This window comes from Apteryx mantelli, chromosome 37 (genome assembly GCF_036417845.1).
Source record: "Apteryx mantelli isolate bAptMan1 chromosome 37, bAptMan1.hap1, whole genome shotgun sequence".
NCBI lineage: Eukaryota > Metazoa > Chordata > Aves > Apterygiformes > Apterygidae > Apteryx > Apteryx mantelli.
Window position 1 is genome coordinate 133,161 of NC_090014.1, and position 20,794 is coordinate 153,954.

The window sequence follows — 20,794 nt, forward strand, 5'->3', positions numbered from 1 at the left end:
GGGGGCACTTTGGGGTGCCCCCCCCACCCCCTTCCCGCCCCAAAACCCCAAAACGCCGCAAATAAACAGCCGGAGCCGCACATGGGGCCGGCGGCTTCTTTATTACCCCGCGGGGCGGCGCCGGGGGGGGGGATCCTCGTGCGAGGGGCCGCGTCCCCATCGCACGAGGGCCGCAGCTCCGTCGCACGAGGGGCAGCATCCCCGTCGCACGAGGGGCCGCGTCCTCGTTGCACGAGGGGCGGCATCGCCGTCGCACGCGGGGCGGCGTCCCGGTCGCACGAGGGGCCGCGTCCCGTCGCGCGAGGAGCCGCGTCCCCGTCGCGCGAGGAGCCGCTCACTTGTAGAGGATGTCGTAGTGGCCGGGGCGGTAGAGCAGGTAGACGCGGGGCTGGGAGCCCTCGGGGAAGACGTGCGGGTTGGTGGCGCCGCCCTCGCCCCGGTCCATGTACTCCACCAGGATGGAGACGTGCAGCGCCCGCGCCAGCGCGATGATGTGGATGTGGTCGCTCTCCTTGCACATGGGCTCCACCTCCTGCGGGGCCGCGCCGTCAGCCCGGGGGGGGGGGGGGCCGGGGGGGGCGGCTCCCCATGCGAGAGGGGGCGGGCGAGGGGCTGGGGGTGTGCAAGGGGGCACAGGGGCGTGCGAGGGGGCTGGGGGTGTCCCCGTGCAAGGGATCTGGGGACCTCCTTGTGCAAGAGGGGGCACGGGGGCGTGCGAGGGGGCTGGGGGTGTGCGAGGGGGCTGGGGACCTCCTCGTGCAAGAGGGGGTGTGCGAGGGGCTGGGGGTGTCCCCGTGCAAGGGATCTGGGGACCTCCTTGTGCAAGAGGGGGCACGGGGGCGTGCGAGGGGGCTGGGGGTGTGCGAGGGGGCTGGGGACCTCCTCGTGCAAGAGGGGGTGTGCGAGGGGCTGGGGGTGTCCCCGTGCAAGGGATCTGGGGACCTCCTTGTGCAAGAGGGGCACGGGGGCGTGCGAGGGGGCTGGGGGTGTGTGAGGGGGCTGGGGACCTCCCGTGCAAGAGGGGGCATGGGGCCGTGCGAGGGGCTGGGGGCGTGCAAGGGGGCACGGGGAACGTGCAAGGGATCTGGGGACCTCCTCGTGCAAGAGGGGGCACAGGGGCGTGCGAGGGCCACGTGAGTCCGTGCGAGGCCGTGCGAGGGCCGTGGGGGCTGTCGGAGGGAGCACGAGAGCGGCGAGGGGCTTCGGGGGGCCGTGCAAGGCCCGTGCAAGGCCCGTGCGAGGGCCAGGGGGGCTGTCGGAGGGAGCACAAGAGCTGCGAGGGGCTTTGGGGGCTGTGCGAGACCTGCGCACGCCCCGTGCGAGGCCGTGCAAGGCCGTGCGAGGCTGCACAAGGGCTGTTGGAGGGAGCACGAGAGGGGCGAGGGGCTTTAGGTGGCCATGCAAAGCCGTGCAAGGCCCATGTGCACCCCGTGCGAGGCTGTGCGAGGCCGTGCAAGGGCTCTGGGGGGCTGTTGGAGGGAGCACGAGAGCGGCGAGGGGCTTTGGGTGGCCGTGCAAAGCCGTGCAAGGCCGCGCAAGGCCCATGTGCGCCCCACGCGGGGCCGTGCAAGGGCCGTGCGAGGCCGTGCAAGGCTGTGCGAGGCCGCACGGGGGTTGTAGGGGGCGGTTGGAGGGAACGCGAGAGCGGCAAGGGGCTTTGGGTGGCCCTGCAAAGCCGTGCGCGGCCATGCGAGGCCGTGCGAGCCCCGTGTGAGGCCGTGCAAGGCCGTGCGAGGCCCGTGCGAGGCCCGCGCACGCCCCCACCTGCTGGCAGAACTCCTTGATGCTGCGGCCGCCCTCGAGGAACTGCTCGAAGAAGCGGCGGTGGCGCTGCAGGCAGCCCGAGGTGAGCAGGCGCAGGTAGACCACCAGGTAGTCCGAGGTGCTCGGCTCGTTGAAGGCCGCCAGCAGCTCCGGCACCGGCACCCGCCGCTCCACCTGCTCGATGAGCTCCATGAACTGCGGGGCGCCCCGCCGCCCGTCACGCCGTGCACCGGGGCGCGCGGGGGGGGCGCGCGGGGGGGACACGCGGGGGTGCACGGGGACACACAGGGACGCGGAGGGACGCACGGATGCAGGGACACACGAGGACATGTCGTGACACACGGGGGTGCACGGGGACACGCAGGGACGCGGGGGACGCACGGATGCAGGGACACGTGAGGACACGTCGTGACACGTGGGGGTGCACGGGGACACGCAGGGACGCGGGGGGACGCACGGATGCAGAGACACGTGAGGACATGTCGTGACACGCGGGGGTGCACGGGGACACACAGGGACGCGGGGGGACGCACGGATGCAGGGACACGTGAGGACATGTCGTGACACGTGGGGGTGCACGGGGACACGCAGGGACGCGCGGACGCAGGGACACGCGAGGACACGTCGTGACACATGGGGGTGCACGGGGACACGCAGAGACATGCGGATGCAGGGACACGTGAGGACATGTCGTGACACGTGGGGGTGCACGAGAACATGCAGGGACCCAGGGACACGCTATGACATGCAGGGGTGTGTGGGGACACGTGGGGACCCAGGGACATGCAGGGACACGCTATGACACGTGGAAGTGCATGGGGACACGTGGGGACACAGGGACACGTAGGGACACGCCACGACACACAGGGATGCACAGGGATGCACGGGAACACAGACACATATAGGGACATGCCATGACATGCGGGGACACATGGGGACATGCAGAGACATGCAAAAGAGCATAGTGACATGCAGGGACACAAGGACATGCAGGGACACGCTACGACATGTGGAAGGGCACGGGGACATGTGGGGACCCAGGGACATGCTATGACACGCGGGGGTGTGTGGGACACATGGGGACCCGGGGACACGCTATGACACGCAGGGACCCAGGGACACGCTATGACACGTGGGGGTGTGTGGGGACACGCGGGGACCCAGGGACACGCTAGGACATGCGGGGGGGTGTGGGGACACGCGGGGACCCAGGGACACGCTATGACACGCGGGGGGTGCGGGAACACGTGGGGACCCAGGAACACGCTATGACACGCGGGGACCCAGGGACATGCTATAACACACAGGGGTGTGTGGGGACACGTGGGGACCCAGAGACACGCTATGACACATGGGGGTGTGTGGGGACACGTGGGGACCCAGGGACATGCTATGACACACAGGGGTGTGTGGGGACACGTGGGGACCTGGGGACACGCTATGACACGCGGGGGTGTGTGGGGACATGCGGGGGTGTGTGGGGACACACTATGACATGCGGGGGTGCGTGGGGACACGTGGGGACCCAGGGACATGCATGGACACACTATGACATGTGGAAGTGCACAGGGACACGTGGGAACAGACACATACAGGGACATGCCGTGGCATGTGAGGGTGCATGGGGACACGTAGGGACACAGGGACATGCAGGGACACACTACGACACGCGGAAGCGCACGGGGACACGTGGGGACCCAGGGACACGCTATGACACACAGGGGTGTGTGGGGACACGCGGGGGTGTGTGGGGACACGCTATGACATGCGGGGGTGCGTGGGGACACGTGGGGTGCTAGGGACATGCATGGACACACTATGACATGTGGAAGTGCACAGGGACACGTGGGAACAGACACATACAGGGACATGCCGTGGCATGTGAGGGTGCATGGGGACACGTAGGGACACAGGGACATGCAGGGACACGCTACGACACGTGGAAGCGCATGGGGACACGTGGGGACACAGGGACACGCCACGACATGCAGCAGCGCACGGAGACACGCAGGGACACAAGGACACGTGGGGATGCACCGTGACACGCGGGGACGTGCAGGGACACGTGGGGACGCACCGTGCGTGGGGACACGTGGGGACACGCGACAATGCGTGGGGACACACGGGGATGCGCTGCACATGGGGACACGCAAGGACACAGTGGGGGGACAGGAGGGAACATGCCAGGATGCAGCGTGATACGCGGGGACATGCGGGGACGTGCAGGGACACGCCATGCAAGGGGACACGCCATGCACAGGGACATGCAGAGACACACGGTGCACAGGGACACGTGGGGACACACAGGGACACGCCACGCACGTCACGTGGGGGGGAACGGGACGCATCACGCGGGGGGACACGTCGCAGAGGACACACGTCACAGGGAACACGCGACATGTGTCGCGGGGCCGAGGGGACGCATGTGGCGGGGGGGACACGTGTCATGGAGGGGGGGGGACACACACCAGGCGTCACGGGGACAAGGGGGGAAGCACGTGGCACAGGGGGGGACACGCGCAGCCGGGACCCGGGCTCATGGGCACGTGTGCGCTTGTGTCACGAGCTGGCCCGGTCTCAGCTCCAGCTGTGCTATCTCTGCCCCAGCCCCGGGGCGTCCCCCCGTGTGTCCCCGCATGTCCCCACGTCCCCTCCGCGTCCCCCCCGCGCCCCCCCCGCGCCCTGGGGTCGCACCGTGTTGTGGAAGTCCTCGATCGTGAACTCGGTGAAGCCCTGGGCCACCAGGTCGTCCTTGCTGCGGGCCGAGATCTCCTTGAACCTGCCCCGCAGAGAGAGAAGGGCTGCTGCCGCCGCCGGGGGGGGGCCCAGGCGTCCGGGAGGGGCCCTGCTTCCCTCCCCCCCCCAACCGGGGTCCCAGGCGTCCGGGCATCCCAGCTCCCCCCCCCCCCACAGCCCCCTTCCCCCCTCCCAGGGGCCCAGGCGTCCGGGCCCAGCTGGGCCCCATCTCAGGGTAACGAGGGGCTCGTTAGCAGCCGCTCCGCTAACGAGGCTCCTGCCCAGCCCCTCAGTGCCCTCACCTGGTCCCCCACTCCTCTGCCCCCCCCCCTCCCAGGGGACCCAGGTGTCTGGGCCCAGCTGGGCCCCATCTCAGGGTAACGAGGGGCTCGTTAGCAGCCGCTCTGCTAACGAGGCTCCTGCTCAACCCCTCAGTGCTCTCACCTGGAGCCTGGACGCCTGGGCCCTCAGCCAGGTCCCATCGCCCCAGGGGACCCAGGCGTCCTGGTGACCCACCCCCTTTCTGGGACCCCAGTATCTGAGGGGCCCCGGCGTCCGGGCACCCCCCCCCCAATGGGACCCCGGCGTCCGAGGGGCCCCGGCGTCCAGGCGGCACCCCCCCCATGGGACCCCCGGCGTCCGAGGGGCCCCGGCGTCCGGGCGCACCGCTGCAGCTCCTGGCCGTCCTCCAGCAGGGCCTCGAGGTGGGCGAAGCCGAAGGCCCGGTAGAAGCAGTTGCCGTCCGGTCCGCGTCTTGCGAATGTACGAGTACTTCTGCAGCAGGTCCTGGGGACGCGGGGACACGGGGACATGGTGACACCGGGCCCTGCCGGTCCCGGGGGCGCGGGGGACGTCTCGGGGGGGTTGGGGACACCCTGGGGCCCGCAGCGATGTGCCATAGCGCTGTGGCCAGGACTCCCAGTGCCACCACGGGGTTCCCAGTGCTGTGACAGGGCTCCCAGTGCCACCACGGGCCTCCCAGTGCCAAACTGGCACCACGACGGGATTCCCAGCACTGTGAGAGGGCTCCCAGCCCTACAACGGGCCTCCCAGTGCCAAACCGGTGCCGTGCCGGGGCTCCCGGTGCCATGACGGCGCTCCCAGTCCCAAACTGGTGCCGTGACGGGGCTCCCAGTCCCAAACTGGTTGTCACAGTGGGGTTCCCGGCATCACGACGGAGCTCCCAGTGCCGGGGCGGCGCGGGTACCTTGATCTTCTCCTGGTAGACGTGGTCGTCCTCGGCGTACTCCTTGTAGAGCACCGCCAGGTCCAGGCGCTCCGACACCAGCGGGTTCTGCACCGCGATCTGCGCCGGAGCCGCGGGTCAGGATGCGGCCCCGAGTGGAAAGGGGGGGGAGCCGCCTACAACTCCCAGCGTGCCCCGCGGCGCCGCCCCCCTCTCCGCCCAGCCTCGCCCCGCCGCGGGGCACGCTGGGAGTTGCAGTCCGCGGAGGCCCCCCGCCGCAGAGAGGAGCCCGATGACTGCAGCTCCCAGCCTGCACCGCGGCGCCACCCCCCCACTCTCCGCCCCGCCCCCCGCCGCCGCGGGGCACGCTGGGAGTTGTAGTTCGCGGCCGCCCTGCCGCGGGAGGGGGGGGAAGCTCCGCGCTAAAGGCCCGCGGTTGGGGGGGGGGGGGGGGAAGTTGTTTTCCCCCGGTTTTTGAGGGGGAACGTAGCGGTTTTGGGGGGTCCCGGGGGGGGGGGGAGGGATTTTGGGGACACCCCCCCCCTCCTCCCCCGCCCTCTCACCTCCTGCTGGATCCGGTCCTGCTGCGCCATGATGGCTTCGTCGTAGGCCAGGCAGTTCACTCCTGCGGTGGTGGGGGGGTGGGGGGGTCAAATCACCCCCCTCCCCGGCCAAAACAGACCCAGGAGTCCGGCCCTTCCCCCCCCCCCACAATGCTCATCCCCATTTTGGGGGACCCCTCGGGGTCCTGCACCCCCAAAATGCCCCTGTGGCTGAGGAGGGGCAATGGAAGAGTCCTGGGGTGGGTGGGGGGAAACAGGGATCCAATTAAGGGGGTCCCCGAGGGGGGTTTTGGGGGGGCCCACGCGGGGGGGTCCGTGGGGATATCAGAGCCCCCACTGGGGGTTTGGGGGAGGTCATGGGGGGGTATTGGGGTCCCCACTGGGGTTTTGGAGGGTTGGGGCTCCACTAGGGGTTTTGTGGGGGGTCGCCGGGGGGTATCGGGGCCCACATTGGGGGGCTTGGGGGGCAGCGGGGGGGGTCGTGGGGTATCGGGGGCCCATGAGGGGGGGTCTCCGAGGGGGTGTCGGGGCCCCACTGCGGGGTATTGGGGGGCCCAGGCAGGCAATGGGGGGTATCTGGGCCCCCATTGGGGTTTTGGGGGGCAGCAGGGGGGGGTCCATGGGTATCAGGGCTCCCACTGGGGGTTTTGGGGGCAGTGGGGGGGTCCCCATGGGGGTCTCGGGGCCCCCATTGCGGTTTGGGGGGGTCGGGGGAAGGGATCGGGGGCCCACTGGGGTTTTTTTGGGGGGCCTCGGGGATTCCGTGGGGTAGCCAGGCCCCATAAGGGGGGTCCCCGAGGGGGGGGGTCGGGGCGCCATTGGGGGGTCCCCATGGGTGGGGGCCGCGCGCCCCATTGCGGGGATCCCGTTTGGGATATTGAGGGGCCCCGGGGGGGGCCATTACGGGGGTCCCCGGGGGGTAACGGGGCTCCGGGGTGGGATCCGGCCGGGGGGGGGTCTGTGGGTCACCGGGGCGCGATGGGCTCCCGCCGGGGGGGGGGACCCCCGTGGGGGTGGCGGGGCCCGGCCGGGGGGGGGGGATCGGACCCCCGCGGGGCCGATGGGGGGCGCGGGGACCGGCCCCGAGGGGGGGGGGGCCCGGCCGCAGGATCCCGCCGGGCCCCCCCGAGCCCCCCCGCGGGCGGCGCCGTTACCGTCCGCGTCCCCCCCCAGCGGCTCCGGCTTCTGCTGAGGCTCCTCCGCCGCCATCTTGCTGCTGCAGCCCCGCACCCCGCAGCACTTCCGGGTCGCCGCCCGCCCCGCCGGAAGCGCTCCGGCCCCTAGCAACCGCCCCTGGCGACCGGGCCCCGCCTTAGCAACCGCCTCCGGCAGCCCGCACCGGGCCTGGCAGCCGGCTCCGCCCCTAGCAACGGGCTCCGCCCCTGGCAACCGGCACCTCCCCAGGCAATCGGTACTGCCCCCTAGCAACCGGCACCGCCCCCTAGCAACCAGCACTAGCCCTAGCAACAGGAACTGGTCCCTCGCAACAGGCTCCGCCCTGGCAACCGTCACGGTGACCTAGCAACTGCGCCTAGCAACCACCCTCACCTGGACCTCCCTAGCAACCGCTCTCAATCCCAGCCCCTAGCAACTACTGTCTTCCTCAGCAACCACCCCAGCAACAGCCCCATCCCTTAGCAACCATCCCTAGCAACCACCCTCATCCCCTAGCAACAGCCCCCACCCCAGCAACCACCTTCACCACCAGGCCCCAGCAACAGCCCCCATCCCTAGGAACTGCCCTTAGCAACTACCCCAGCAACTGTTTTCATCTCTTAGCAACCACCCTCATCCCCTAGCAACAGCCCCCATCCCCTAGCAACCACCCCAAGAGGACTGAGCTTCACCACAGAGCACCCTCCCACCCCACCCCTTTTCCAGGGCTCTGATGTCACCCAGTGACCTCAGAGCAAGCCCAGTGACATCACCCCCCCCCCGGGGGACCCAGGCATCCGGGCAGAGACAGGCAAGAAGTGGGCAGAGCATCAAGCGGCCTTTATTGGGGGGCGGGCACCACCGCAGTGGTCCTGGGGGGCCCCGGTGGTCCCGGTGCAGGGTCCCGGGGGCTACTGGGGGTCCCGGGGGGGTCGCCGGTGGGCCCAGTGCAGGGTCCCAGGGGCTAACAGGGTTCCCGATGGCCCCGGGACAGGGCCCCGGGTGCTAACAGGGGTCCCGGTAGTCCCGGAGGGGTCCCCGGTGGTCCCGGTGCGGGGTCCCGGCGCTAACGGGGGTCCCGGTGGGGTCCCTTGTCGTCCCCAGTGGTGCCGGTGCAGGGTCCCGGTTTGGTGCCCCCGTGGCGGTCCCGCTGCAGAGTCGCGCTGGTCCCGGGGGGGGTGTCTCGGTGCCGGTGCGGTGCCGGCAGAGGGTCTCAGCGGCGGGGGGGGGGGGGTCGCGGTGCGGCGGGAGGGGCCGGGGGGGGGTCACTCCCGTTTCTTGTAGTCCTCGAGGTTCGCCAGCACCCAGGCGGCCGGGCCCAGGCAGCTCAGGAACATGGCGGCGAAGCCCACGACGGTCTCCTGCGGGCAGAGCCCTGTGAGCGCCACCGGCGCTGCCAGGTCACCCGCTCCCCCGGCCTCCCCCCCCCGCCACCTCCCGCCGCCGCCCCTCAACGTCCCGGCCCCGGTCCCGGTGCTCACCGCGAGCCCCAACGGCTGCTGCGAGCGGCCCCGAGATGAGGCCGCGCCGGCGCCGCGCCGGGCCGCCCCGCGGGGCGCAGCAGAGCGCGGGCCAAGCGGGCGGCGGGCAGCATGGCGGCGGACAGCGGCGGAAGCGGCTGGCGCGTCACTTCCGGCGGCGGCTGGCGCGGAGGGAGGGGCGTGGCCGGGCGGCGAGGGCACGCCTCCTGCGCGCTCGGCCACGCCCCTCCACGCTCAGCTTCACATGTCAGCTCCCAGGCTCAGTCCCGCCCCCTTTGCATCAAGCCCCGCCCCCTCCACACAGCTTCATCCACCTCAGCCCCTGGGCTCGGCCCCGCCCCTCCACTCTTGGCCCCGCCCCTCCACACACTGCTTCACCTGTCTCAGTGTCTGGGCTCGGCCCCGCCCCCTCTGTGCCAAGCCCCGCCCCCTCCCATTGGGACCCACCCCCCTTGTCATACATATGCAGGCATGTGCCCTGCCCCACGCCACACTCTCCCTGCGGCCATGACATGTTGTTGCATGTCCCCACGTGCAGCCACGCTGCGTGTCCATGCAGCTGCCCCTCCATGTCTGCGTGTTCACCCCGTGTCCAGCTGCATGTGCATCTGTGTTCCCACCCCTTGCGTGTCCAGCAGCACACCTCTGTGCTTGCGTGTCCTCTGCATGTCCAGCTCTGCGTGTGCCCATGCTTGTGCACCCCATGTGTGCCCCGCTGCCTCAATCACAGCCCCCGTGTCCACGTTGGCGTGTCCTGTGTGCACGTCTGGGGTTCCATGTTCAGCCATGTGCTCACATGTCCTGTGCTGGCATGTGCAGCTGTGCATGTGTCCCCATGCTAGTGTGTCCCCCATCACGGCACACGGCAGCAGCGCTCCATGTCCCCCCCCCCGCAGCTTGGGAGGGGAGAAGCAAAGCATGCTGGGAGCTGTCATTGGGGGAATGGCAGCTGCAAGGCCTGCTGGGATGCAGCAGCTGCAAGGCCTGCTGGGAAATGGAGTCCTCCAGCCCTGGAGGTGCCATATAGGGGGGTGAACAAGGCTGGGGAGGGACCCAGGCGTCCTGCCCCCCCCCCCCAAAAAAAAAACCCCACCCAGGGGAGGGGCCAGCACGAGGCGTCGACAAAGTGTTTTTATTGGTAACGTACAAACAAAACCGATGCAAAAAGGGGTGGGGGGGCTGGGGGGGGGTCCCTTCGATTCCAGCGAGGTGTTAAAAAAATAAAATAAAAGAAGGAAAAAGAAAAAACGGGGGGGAAAAAACCCAAAAATAATAATTAAAAAAAACCCCAATGCCCAGAGGAGGCGCCGGAGGCCGCTTCCCTCCCCCGGGAGCCCCCGAAAGGGCGGTGGGGGGGACTCACCGCACCGGGGGGGGGTGAGCGGTGCCCGGAGGAGGAGGAGGAGGAGGAGGAGGAGGAGGAGGAAGGGCGGCGCTCAGTGGCAGCAGCCACCGCAGTGGCCGCCGCCGTGGCCCTGCTGGCTCTCGCCGAACTTGGTAGCGGCGGCTGAGATCTCGTAGGAGCAGTCGTCGCCGCAGCAGCCCGAGGCGCTGGGCGAGGAGTCGTCCACGTCGAACCTGCGGGGCCGAGGGCGGGCGCGAGGCGTCAGCGGGCGCCGGGCCGGACAGCGGGACGCATGGATGGACGGATGGACAGACGGATGGACGGCCGGCGCCACGCGCACCCACCTCTGCAGGCTGCCGTCCAGCGGCCGGCCGGGTCCCCTTCGCACCACTCCACCCAAATCTCCCCGCCATCCTAAGTCTACACCGGCCCCCTTCCGCGCCGCGGCGCCAGCGCGCTGCAAAGACAGTCGAGGCGAACAGGCGGTTACGCGGGCGCCCCTCCCTCCCGCACCCCCGGCGGCTGGGAAGGGGTGGGGGGGGGAAAAACACGGGAAAAGGGGGAAGTTGGGATAAGGCGCTTACTGTAACGCGTCTCTGAAGAACTGGTAGGCGCCGTGATTGTGTTTAAATACCGTTAGCATGACTTTCTTCATCTGGGTGCTGCGGGGAGGGGGAGAACAAACGGCGCCGAGCTCGTTTGGAGCCCCGCGCCTGGCTAACGAGCAAGCAAGCGAGCGGGGGGCCCCCCCCGTCCCCCCCAACCCCGCGCGGCGGTGTGACGCCCGGCGCGGTGGCCACCACCGCTCTCACCTGTTGGCCACCAGCTGCAGGATCTGTATGAGGAACTTGCCCAGCCCTTTCCGCCGCACTTTGCTCTCCAGCTGCACCTCGTAGCTGGTGGAGGGGGGGAAAAAAAAAAGGAGGAGAAAAAGAATTCCCAGCGTCCCGCCGAGGGGAAAACGGCAGAACGGGGCCCGTTCCGGGGAGGGCGGCACCCACCAGTAGAGCACCTCGTCGCCGCACCTCGACGTCGAAGCGGAAGTGCGAGAAGGCCACGGGCTCCGAGCTGCCGTCCCGGGCCAGCAGGTACCAAGCCCGGTCGTCCGTCAGCTCCTCCCGTTTCTCCCGGTCTTTCCAGCCCCACTCGCTCTGCTCGTACCTGCGGAGAGGGGGGGGAAAACACCCGCCCGGCCCCATGGCACCTTGTTCCCATCCCCACCAAAAACTTGCGTTTTCACCGCCGCGGGGGCATTAAAAAAAAATCCCTTCTCCCGTTTAAAAACGGCGAGCAGGGCCGGGAGGAGCGTTGCGCCGCCGCTTCGGGAGGTTTCGGGATGACCCGAGCCGGTCCGCAGAGCCGGAAGGGGTTTCCGGGTGGGGAGACGGCGCCGGACAGGGCTCTGCTCCGGCGCAACGGGGAGGGGGGGGACGACGGCACCGCCGCGCCCAGAGCACTTACAGCGCCTGCATGTTGGTTTTGGTGAGCTCGAAGGCCCAGTCGACGGTGGCGCGGTCCAGACCCGACGCCCGTCTGCACTCGATGGAGACGTTGAGGCTGCGGGAAAGCGGCGGGGGGGAGGAGGGGGGGTGGGCGGCGGGAGCGGCTCAGCGGGGCGGCGGAGGGGGGCACGTGCCCCCCCGGGCCCGCCGCGCCGGCCCTCACCCGTTCCTGTCGTATTTCTTGAACACCGGGAAGGCTTCCAAGGGGTCTTCGAGCTGCAAAAGGGTTGGGGGGGGGGGAGGCACAGAGGCGAATGGCACCCCGGAAAACCGGCAGCAAACGGAGAGGGGCGGACCGGGGAGAGGCGGCGCAGCCCCCCCCGCCTCCGGAGAACCCCTTTTTCCACCCCCGTTTTCTGCGCTCACTTTGTTGGCCGCCTCCACCTTGGCGCAGACGGCGTCCATGGCGGCCCGCTCCTCCAGGCGCTTCTGCTTCTTCTCCTTGGCTTTGCTCGATTTTCTCTGGAATAAGAGGATTTGGGGGGGGGGGGGTTACGGGACGCGTTGCCCGACCCCTCTCCGCCCCGGCAGCATGCCAAGAACGGACGGGATATCGCTCGCCGGCAGCCGTTTATTCTCGGTCAAAACAGGTTGATACCAGAGAGCGTTTTAAGGAATTTTAGACGGTTTATTAAAAAAAGAAAAGCAAGCGGCGTCCACAATCGGTTGGGCGGGAAGGTTCCGCCCCGCCAGGCGGGACACGGGTCGGACGCACCACGGCCTCCGCGCCCAGCTCCTTTGGGGGAAGCCAGGGAGAAAAGCGGCACCGAGCGCGGCAGCATCAGGACAGGCGCTCCACGGCGGCGGTTTTCCGGAGCGAGCGGGGGTGCCCAAATCCCGGCGGATGCCAGTGCCATCGGCGATGCATCTCGATGTCGGAACTAAGAGCATTCCGAGAAGCATGCGAGGGAGACGAGGGCGTCCAGTAGCTGCTTCCATCTCCAGAGCGGGAATCACAGCAGGGAAACTCCCCGCGCGCTCCCTTTCCTCGGCAGCGGTTCGGGTGAGACGGCGTGTCCATGCTTCGGCCTCTCGACGAGGGGGTTTAACACCGAGGCGGGATGGGGACAACCGGGGACAACCGGCTCTGCGATCCGGCAGTAGATCCCGGGCTTCAGGACACCCTGCAGCGCACGGTAGCTCCTCCGAACTCGGCAGCTCAGTGGTTTATTTTTAGCTCTGCCATGAGCGGGGAAGCCCAGAGGGGAAAAATAAAGAATAAATCAAAGATTCCGGCGGGCTTCACATCATTGATTTTAGAGGTTTCGGCAGCAGGGAGCGGAGGGCGGCGCGCGCCCGGAAACAGGGTCTGGATCCAGCGGGGCATCGCAGCGAGGAGCAACTTCGGCTTCGCGGGGCAACGCGGATTCCTTGGCGTCGGCCCGTCCCAAACCAAGAGCAAAAAAGGACGATTTCCCGGGAGAGACACTTGCAAACGCCGCCGGGAACGGGAAGAGTTTCTCTCCGAAAGCAAAGGCGGCTTCGCTGTCAGCATCCCGGGGCAGGGAAATTACAGCATTTTCAGCTCAGGAACGTTCGGAGCGTCACTTTTTCCTCGCTCGCTCACTGTTGGGACGTTTTCCATCTGGGTCCAGCGTGTCCGAAGGAGCGACCGCCTCGGCCGACCCGAAAATCTCCCCTTTGGCTCGTGCCTGAGGCCGCAGGGCGACATCTTCATCGGCTCCCAGTTTGGGCTCCGTCCGGTTCCGACAAAGCTCGTGCCTGTCCTGATCCTCCCGGATCCCACGCTGGGAATTTCTGCCTGCGTTTCACCAGGGCTGCAGGGCCCCCCTGCCCCGTTCCTCTTTTTCTCCAGCTCCCCCGGTGATTCCCTTCTCTCTCCGCTTCCCTCCTCCAAGACGTCTCCTCTCCAGCACCTCCTGCCGTCGTCCTCCTCCGGCGAGGGCTGGTTTTCCCGGCTCCGAAAGGCTGGCTGTCCCCGCGTCACCCCAGCGCCGCGGCTCGACCCCGCGCCACCCCTGGCTCCCCCCCAGTGCCACCCGGTTTTCCCAGTAAACGCTGCCGTGTCCAGCAGCTCCGCGTCCCAACTCCCCCCGGGCGCTGTCCTGGAACGACCCCAGCGCCCTCGGGACAGTCCCCAAATTCCCCTCTCGAACCTCCAAACAGCCCCAGAGCGCCCCGAATCACCACCCTTCCCACACAGGACACCCCCAGATCCCCTCAGAGCACCCAAATTCCTGGGTTCCCCCCCCAAGCCCCCAATCACCCTTCAGGCATCCAAATTCCCACATTTCTGACCCAGACCCCGCAAAACCTCCAAATTCTCCCCACAGGGCCCCAAACTCCCACCCTTCCTCCCAGGCTGCCCCAAAGCCCTCTTGGACCCCAAAACTTCAAGCTCTCCCAGAGCACCCCAAACACCAATATTTACCCCCCCCAAGCCCTAAATCCTCCCCATAGTGTCCAATCCCAACTCATTCCACACAAATCCGCTCCAAAACCCCTCAACTCACCCCACAGTGCCCCAAATCCCAATCCATCCCTCCCCTACAGCCCCCCTAAAACCCCTCAACTCACCTCACAGCGTCCCAAATCCAACCCATCCCCCTACAGCCCCCCCAAAGCCCCCTAAAATCTCCCTAAGTGGCCCCAAACTCCCACCCTTCCCCAGAGACTCCCTAAACCCCCCCTCCACGGCCTCCAGTCCCAACCCTCCCCCCACAGCCCCCTTAAACTCTCCCCACAGCCCCCCCCAACCCCCTCCATCCCTAAAACCTCCCCCCGAGACGTCGCCCTCCCCCCACCTCAGAGACACCCCCTCACACACATCCCAACCCGTCCCCTCAGCCTCTTCCCCCCCCCCTTCAGGGAGCCCCCAAATCTCCCCCCACACCCCCTCCAGCGGCCTCCCCAACTTCGCCCCTCCCCCCTTCTCCTCAGGACAGGCCTCCAAAGCCTCCTCCTCCTCCTCCCCCGCCACCCCACGGCCCGCCCGGCGCGGCCTCACTCACCCCCATGGCGGCGGCTCGGCGGCGCGGCGGGGCGGGGGGCGCGGGGGGACTGAGGGGGCGCCCGCGGGAGCGCGCCCTATATATAGGGGGGGGGGGGAGGGAGGGGGAGGAGCGCGACGCGGCGCGAGCCTCCGGCCGCCCAGCGCGCCACTGCGCCTGCGCGCGGGGTGGGGGGGGGGTGGGGGGGAGCGACGCCGCGCGCGGGAGCGAGCAATGCGCAGGCGCGCGCGGTCGGGTTGGTGGGGGGGGTGAGGCGCTGCCCCCCCCACCTCGCTGGGCGCATGCGCCGCGGTGGGTTTTGAGGGGGGGGGGGAGAGGGAGGCGCGCGACGGCCGGCGGCGCCAACGGCCGGGCGCGTGGCGGCGCCGTTGGGCGCGAAGGCAGCTGGGCGCTGATTGGCTGGGAGGGCGGGAGGGCGGGAGAGCGGGCGGCCCCGCCCCGCCCCGCCCCGCCCCGCCCCGCCCCTCGCGCTGAGGGGCTGCCCCCGCTGCTCCCCCCACTGCCCCACGGCTGCCTCACGGCTGCCCCCACAACCTGCCCCATTGCCCCACGGCCACCCCATGACCTGCCCCACTGCCCCATGGCTGCCCCACGGCCTGTCTCATTGCCCCACGGCTGCCTCACAACCCGCCCTGCTGCCCCACGGCTGCCCCACGACCTGCCCCACTGCCCCATGGCTGCCCCACAACCTGCCCCATTGCCCCACGACCTGCCCCATTGCCCCACGGCCACCCCATGACCTGCCCCGCTGCCCCACGGCTGCCCCACGACCTGCCCACTGCCCGATGGCTGCCCCACAACCTGCCCCATTGCCCCACGACCTGCCCCATTGCCCACGGCTACCCCACGACCTGCCCGCTGCCCCACGGCTGCCCCACGACCTGCCCCCACTGCCCCATGGCTGCCCACGGCCTGTCTCATTGCCCCACGGCTGCCTCACAACCTGCCCTGCTGCCCCACGGCTGCCCACGACCTGCCCCAGCCGACCCTGACCTCCCACTGCCCCACGGCCACCCCATGACCTGCCCCATTGCCCACAGCTGCCCCGCCTGCCCCACTGCCCCATGGCTGCCCCACAACCTGCCCCATTGCCCACGACCTGCCCCATTGCCCCACGGCTACCCCACGACCTGCCCCACTGCCCCATGGCTGCCCCACGACCTGCCCCATTGCCCCACAGCCTGTCTCATTGCCCCATGGCTGCCCCATGACCTGCCCCACTGCCCCACAGCTCCCCCATTGCCCCATGGCTGCCCCATTGCCCACCCCGCTGCCCCAACGGCTGCCCCATTGCCCCATAGCTGCCCCACGACCTGCCCGCTGCCCCACAACCTGCCCCATTGCCCCACGGCTGCCCCACGACCTGCCCCACTGCCTGCCCCACTGCCCCATGGCTGCCCCACAACCTGCCCCGCTGCCCCACGGCTGCCCCATTGCCCCACGGCCACCCCATGACCTGCCCCACTGCCCCATGGCTGCCCCACGGCTGCCCCACAACCTGCCCTGCTGCCCACAACCTGCCCCACTGCCCACCCCACTGCCCCATAGCCCCATGGCTGCCCCATGGCCTGCCCTGCTGCCCCACGACCTGCCCCACTGCCCCACGGCTGCCCCATGGTCTACCCCACTGCCCCACAGCTGCCCCCATTGCCCCATGGCTGCCCACTGCCCACCCCACTAGCCCACTGCCCACAGCCTGACCCACTGCCCCATGGTTGCGCCATGGCTGCCCCATTGCCCCATGACTGCCCCACGACCTGCCCCACTGCCCACCCCACAGACCCATGGCTGCCCCGTGGCCTGCCCCACTGCCCCATAAACCTGCCCCATTGCTTCACAGCCTGCCCCTCTGCCCCACTGCCCACCCCATTGCCTGCCCCACAGCCTGCCCCATAGCCCACAACCTGCCCCATTGCCCCATGCCCTGCCCCACTGCCCCCCCAGCCTGCCCCATAGCCCCCGGCCCCGCCGCGGGGAGGGGGGGGGCCCCACCTGCCCCACATCTCCCCACGGCGCGAGGACCGGACGCAGCGGCGAGCAGCCGCCCGTGCCCCCCCCCGCCCCGCACACGCGTGTGCCCTGCCCCACACGTGTGTGTGCGTGCGCCGGGGGAGGCGGGGGGGGCTCCCAGCCCCACGGCGGCCCCACGGCGGCCCCACGGCGACGCCTTTGTGCGCACCGCGGCGGCGGGGGGGCAGCGGCAGATTGCGGCGGGGCTCTTTGTTCGGCTTCCGGGCAGCGCGGGGAGACGGCGCCGCGCCGGCGTGTGCGTGCACACGTGAGCCACACGCGTGTGCGTGACCCCCCCCCACACACACACGTGTGGGGTGGACCCCGGGGGGCTCAGCCCCACACGCGCCCCGGCGCCGGGCCGCCCGGCAGGTGCCGGCAGGGAAAAGGGTCGCGCAGGGACGGCACGCGTGTGCGAGACGTGTCCCCATCCTTGGCGTGTGCGAGCTGTGTCCCTGTCCCTTGGCATGTGCAATACGTGTCCCCATCCCTTGGTGTGTGCGAGACATGTCCGCGTCCCTTGGCGTGTGCGACCCGTGTCCCCATCCGTTGGCATGTGTAAGCCGTGTCCCCGTCCTTGGCGTGTGCAAGCCATGTCCCTGTCCCTTGGCATGTGCGAACTGTGTCCCTATCCCTTGCCGTGTGAGACCCTTGTCCCTGTCCCTTGGCGTGTGCAAGACGTGTCCCTGTCCTTGCCGTGTGTGAGACGTGTCCCCGTCCCTTGGTGTGTACAAGCTGTGTCCCCGTCCTTGGCATGTGCAAGCCGTGTCCCCGTCCCTTGGCATGTGCGACCCTTGTCCCCATCCTTGCATGTGCGAGCTGTGTCCCCGTCCCTTGGCGTGTGCAAGCCATGTCCTCGTCCCTTGGCATGTGCAACCCGTGTCCCCATCCCTTGGCATGTGCAACCCGTGTCCCCATCCCTTGGTGTGTGTGACCCGTGTCCCCATCCCTTGGCATGTGCAACCCGTGTCCCCATCCCTTGGTGTGTGTGACCCGTGTCCCCATCCCTCGTCATGTGCGACCCGTGTCCCCATCCTTGGCATGTGCGACCCATGTCCCCATCCTTGGCATGTGTGACCCGTGTCCCCATCCCTTGGCATGTGCAACCCGTGTCCCCATCCCTTGGTGTGTGTGACCCGTGTCCCCATCCCTTGGCGTGTGCGAGCCGTGTCCCCATCCCTTGTATGTGCCCCTCCGCGTGGCGCTTGCGTGTGCCGCTCTCTCCACGCAGGTGCTGAGGCGTTTGCACGGACACGCACGGGTTTGGCACCGACCCGCGTGGGGTTCGCACGGACACGTGAGCGTTTCCACGGACACGTGAGCGTTCCCACAGACACACAGGGGGGTTCACACAGACCCACGTGGGGTTTGCACAGATCCGTGGGGGATTCCCATGGTCCTGCGTGGAGCTTGCACGGACTCGTGGCTGTTTGCACAGACCCGTGTGGGTTCGCACGGACACATGGGGTTTTGCACGGACCCGTGTGGGGTCACACGGACACACAGGGGTTTTGCATGGACCCATGTGGGGTTTGCACGGACCTGTGTGGGGTCACATGGACCCGTGTGGGATTTGCACAGACCCATGTGGGTTTGCACGGACCCGTGTGGGGTTTTTGCATGGACCCGTGTGGGGTTTGCACAGATCTGTGGGGGATTCCCATGGTCCTGCGTGGAGCTCGCACGGACTCGTGACTGTTTGCACGGACACGTGTGGGTTTGCACGGGCCCGTGTGGGGTTTGCATGGACCCGTGTGGGATTTGCACGGACCCGTGTGGGTTCGCACGGACCCGTGTGGGGTCACATGGACCCATGTGGGGTTTGCACAGACCCGTGTGGGGTTTGCACGGACCCGTGGGGGGGGGGGTCACACGGACACGCGGGGCATTTAACCCGCGCACGCACACGCGTGTGCAGCTGTGCGCACGCGCCCACCCGACGGGAGGCAGCAGCTCACCCAGCGCCGTCACCCCAATCCCCCGCGTCGTCACCCAAACCACCGCGCCCCCCCCCCCGGGCGACCCTGCCGCCACGCACACGCCACCCGCCACCCGCCACCCGCCACCCGCCACGCACACGCCACGCGCCCGGCCGGCGGCGGCGGAGGGCTACGGCGGCGGGGGGGGGCCGGTGCTGAGGCCGGGGGGAAGCTGGAACTACTTTAGCGGCGGGAGCAGCCGGAGCCGCTCATTGTGCGCGGGAGCCGCCGCCGCCGCCGCCGCCGCCGCCCCCCCGGCCCCCGCTCGGACCTCGCGTCCCCCCCCCCCCTCCCCCCCCCCCACCGGGGCGGCTTCCGATCCTGCCTGGGTTCTCTTATTTTTTTTTTAAGGGGGGGGGTCTTATATAGTGCACGGGGTGGGGGGGGGTGTCTGTCTGTCCAGCCGCGCGACACCGTCCCTGCATCCCGTCCCGCTCCGGCCCTCATCCGAGGGCATCCGGGGACCGAATCCCGCATGGGCGAGCGGGCGGCAGCGTGGGAACGGCGGCGCTGAGCCCCCTCCGCCGCCGCCGCTGCCGCCGCCGCGGTGCCGCCTGCCCGGCCCGGGGGGGTGGGGGGGCCACGGCGGTGGTGGCGGCAGCGGTGGCAGCGGGGGGGTCACGGCGGCGGAGCGGCGCGCGGCCGAGATGCCGTCGGCGATGGAGAAGTCGGGCCCGGCCTCGGGGATCCTGTCCAGGAGCCGGGCGAAATCGGCCGCCGCCAACGGCCCCCCAGGCCAGCTCGGAGGACGAGGCCGGCGAGGAGGAGCACGCGCACGGTGAGCGCCCGCCGCGGGGGGACGGCACGCCTCGCCTCCCCCCCCACGGACACGCACACGCGCGCCGGCTCGCGACACGCCTGGCACACGCGTGCGTGGCGGGGACGGGGGTGAGGGGTGGGGGGCCGCCCCACGCCGGTGACACGGGGCTGGCTGAGACCAGGGGGGGGTCGCGCTCATTGCATGTGTGGGAAGCAGAGCCGGCGCCGCGTGGATACACACGTGTGCGATGCTGCGTGGACACACGCGTGTGCAATGCCGCGCGGACACGCGTGTGCGATGCTGCACGGACACGCGTGTGCGGCCCGCCGGGCGGACACGCGTGTGCGATGCTGCACGGACATGCATGTGCGGCGCGCTTGGCAGACACGCGTGTGATGCCGCGCGGACACGCGTGTGCGGTGCCGGGGGAGGGGGGACGGGACGCGACCCGCATCCGAACAAAGAGCCGGAGCCGGCGCTCCAGCCCCATTGTCCCCCGAGCCCGCGTGTGTGTGTGCGTGTGCGTGCGCCTGCCTCCCTCCCTCCCGGCTTTGTCTGCCTCCTCCTCCTCCTCCTCCTCCTCCTTTCCCCCCCCCCCCACGCCGGGTGGCCCCCGGGGTGGCGGTGGCGTTTGTGGGGGGGGGACGGACGGACGGACGGACAGACACACGGAGGCGCCGTGGCGGTTCGGGGCGCCCCGTCCCCGCGGTTGTCACCGGCGGTGGCGGTGGCGGTGGTGGGGGGGGTGGGGGGGGTCCCCAGTGCCCCCCCCCCGCCGTGCCGACGCGCTCGCCGCTCTCTGCCCTCGCAGACAGCATGATCCGGGTGGGGCGCCGACTACCAGGCCGTGATCCCCGAGTGCAAACCAGGTGAGGACGGTGTGTGTGGGGGGGGGGACACGGCGGCGAGACCGACCCCCCCCTCGCCACCGCCGCCGCCATGCTCAGCCCGCGCTGCCCGTCTCGCCCCAGAGAGCCCCGCGCGCTACAGCAACCAGGAGCTCAAGGGGATGCTGGTGTGGTCGCCCAACCACCGCGTGTCCGACGCCAAGCGTGAGTGCCGAGGGGCTGGGGGGGGGGGGGGGGGGGACACGCGCACACGCGGGCTGCTGCGGTGACAGCGGCGGCACCGTCCCCCCCACCAACGCCGCCCCGACGCCGCCGTCCCTCTCGCCCCCCCTTCCACCCCCCAGTCGACAAGTACATCGCCATGGCCAAGGACAAGCACGGCTACAACATCGAGCAGGTGACGCCCGGCCCAACGCCGTGTTCCCCCCCGCCCCCCCCCCAAAAAAAGCAGCCGGTTCTGACCCCCCCCCCCCCCCGCCGGCCGCCGCGCAGA

General features: G+C 69.8%; 2 protein-coding genes and 1 long non-coding RNA gene across 3 annotated transcripts; all 3 read right to left on the reverse strand.

Annotated features, from left to right (window-relative positions):
* Nucleotides 1-283: 283 nt before the first annotated feature.
* OTUB1 (OTU deubiquitinase, ubiquitin aldehyde binding 1) lies at nucleotides 284-7,490 on the reverse strand. The gene is given in 8 exon segments (XM_067314735.1): nucleotides 284-532; nucleotides 1,765-1,959; nucleotides 4,459-4,543; nucleotides 5,167-5,246; nucleotides 5,248-5,286; nucleotides 5,708-5,806; nucleotides 6,250-6,311; nucleotides 7,404-7,490. Coding segments are annotated over 8 exon segments (813 nt in total). The 5' UTR covers nucleotides 7,459-7,490; the 3' UTR covers nucleotides 284-334.
* Nucleotides 7,491-8,223: 733 nt separating this feature from the next.
* LOC136995051 (uncharacterized) lies at nucleotides 8,224-9,021 on the reverse strand. The gene is made up of 2 exons (XR_010886734.1): nucleotides 8,886-9,021; nucleotides 8,224-8,765 (listed from the first exon to the last, which is right to left on the reverse strand). It is a non-coding gene; the product is annotated as an uncharacterized lncRNA (long non-coding RNA).
* A 1,260-nt stretch (nucleotides 9,022-10,281) lies between these two features.
* Nucleotides 10,282-12,211, reverse strand: LOC106496829 (N-alpha-acetyltransferase 40, NatD catalytic subunit). The gene is given in 8 exon segments (XM_067314741.1): nucleotides 10,282-10,463; nucleotides 10,815-10,892; nucleotides 11,043-11,126; nucleotides 11,232-11,254; nucleotides 11,256-11,391; nucleotides 11,692-11,787; nucleotides 11,896-11,948; nucleotides 12,099-12,211. Coding segments are annotated over 8 exon segments (651 nt in total). The 5' UTR covers nucleotides 12,138-12,211; the 3' UTR covers nucleotides 10,282-10,321.
* Between the last annotated feature and the right edge of the window lie 8,583 nt (nucleotides 12,212-20,794).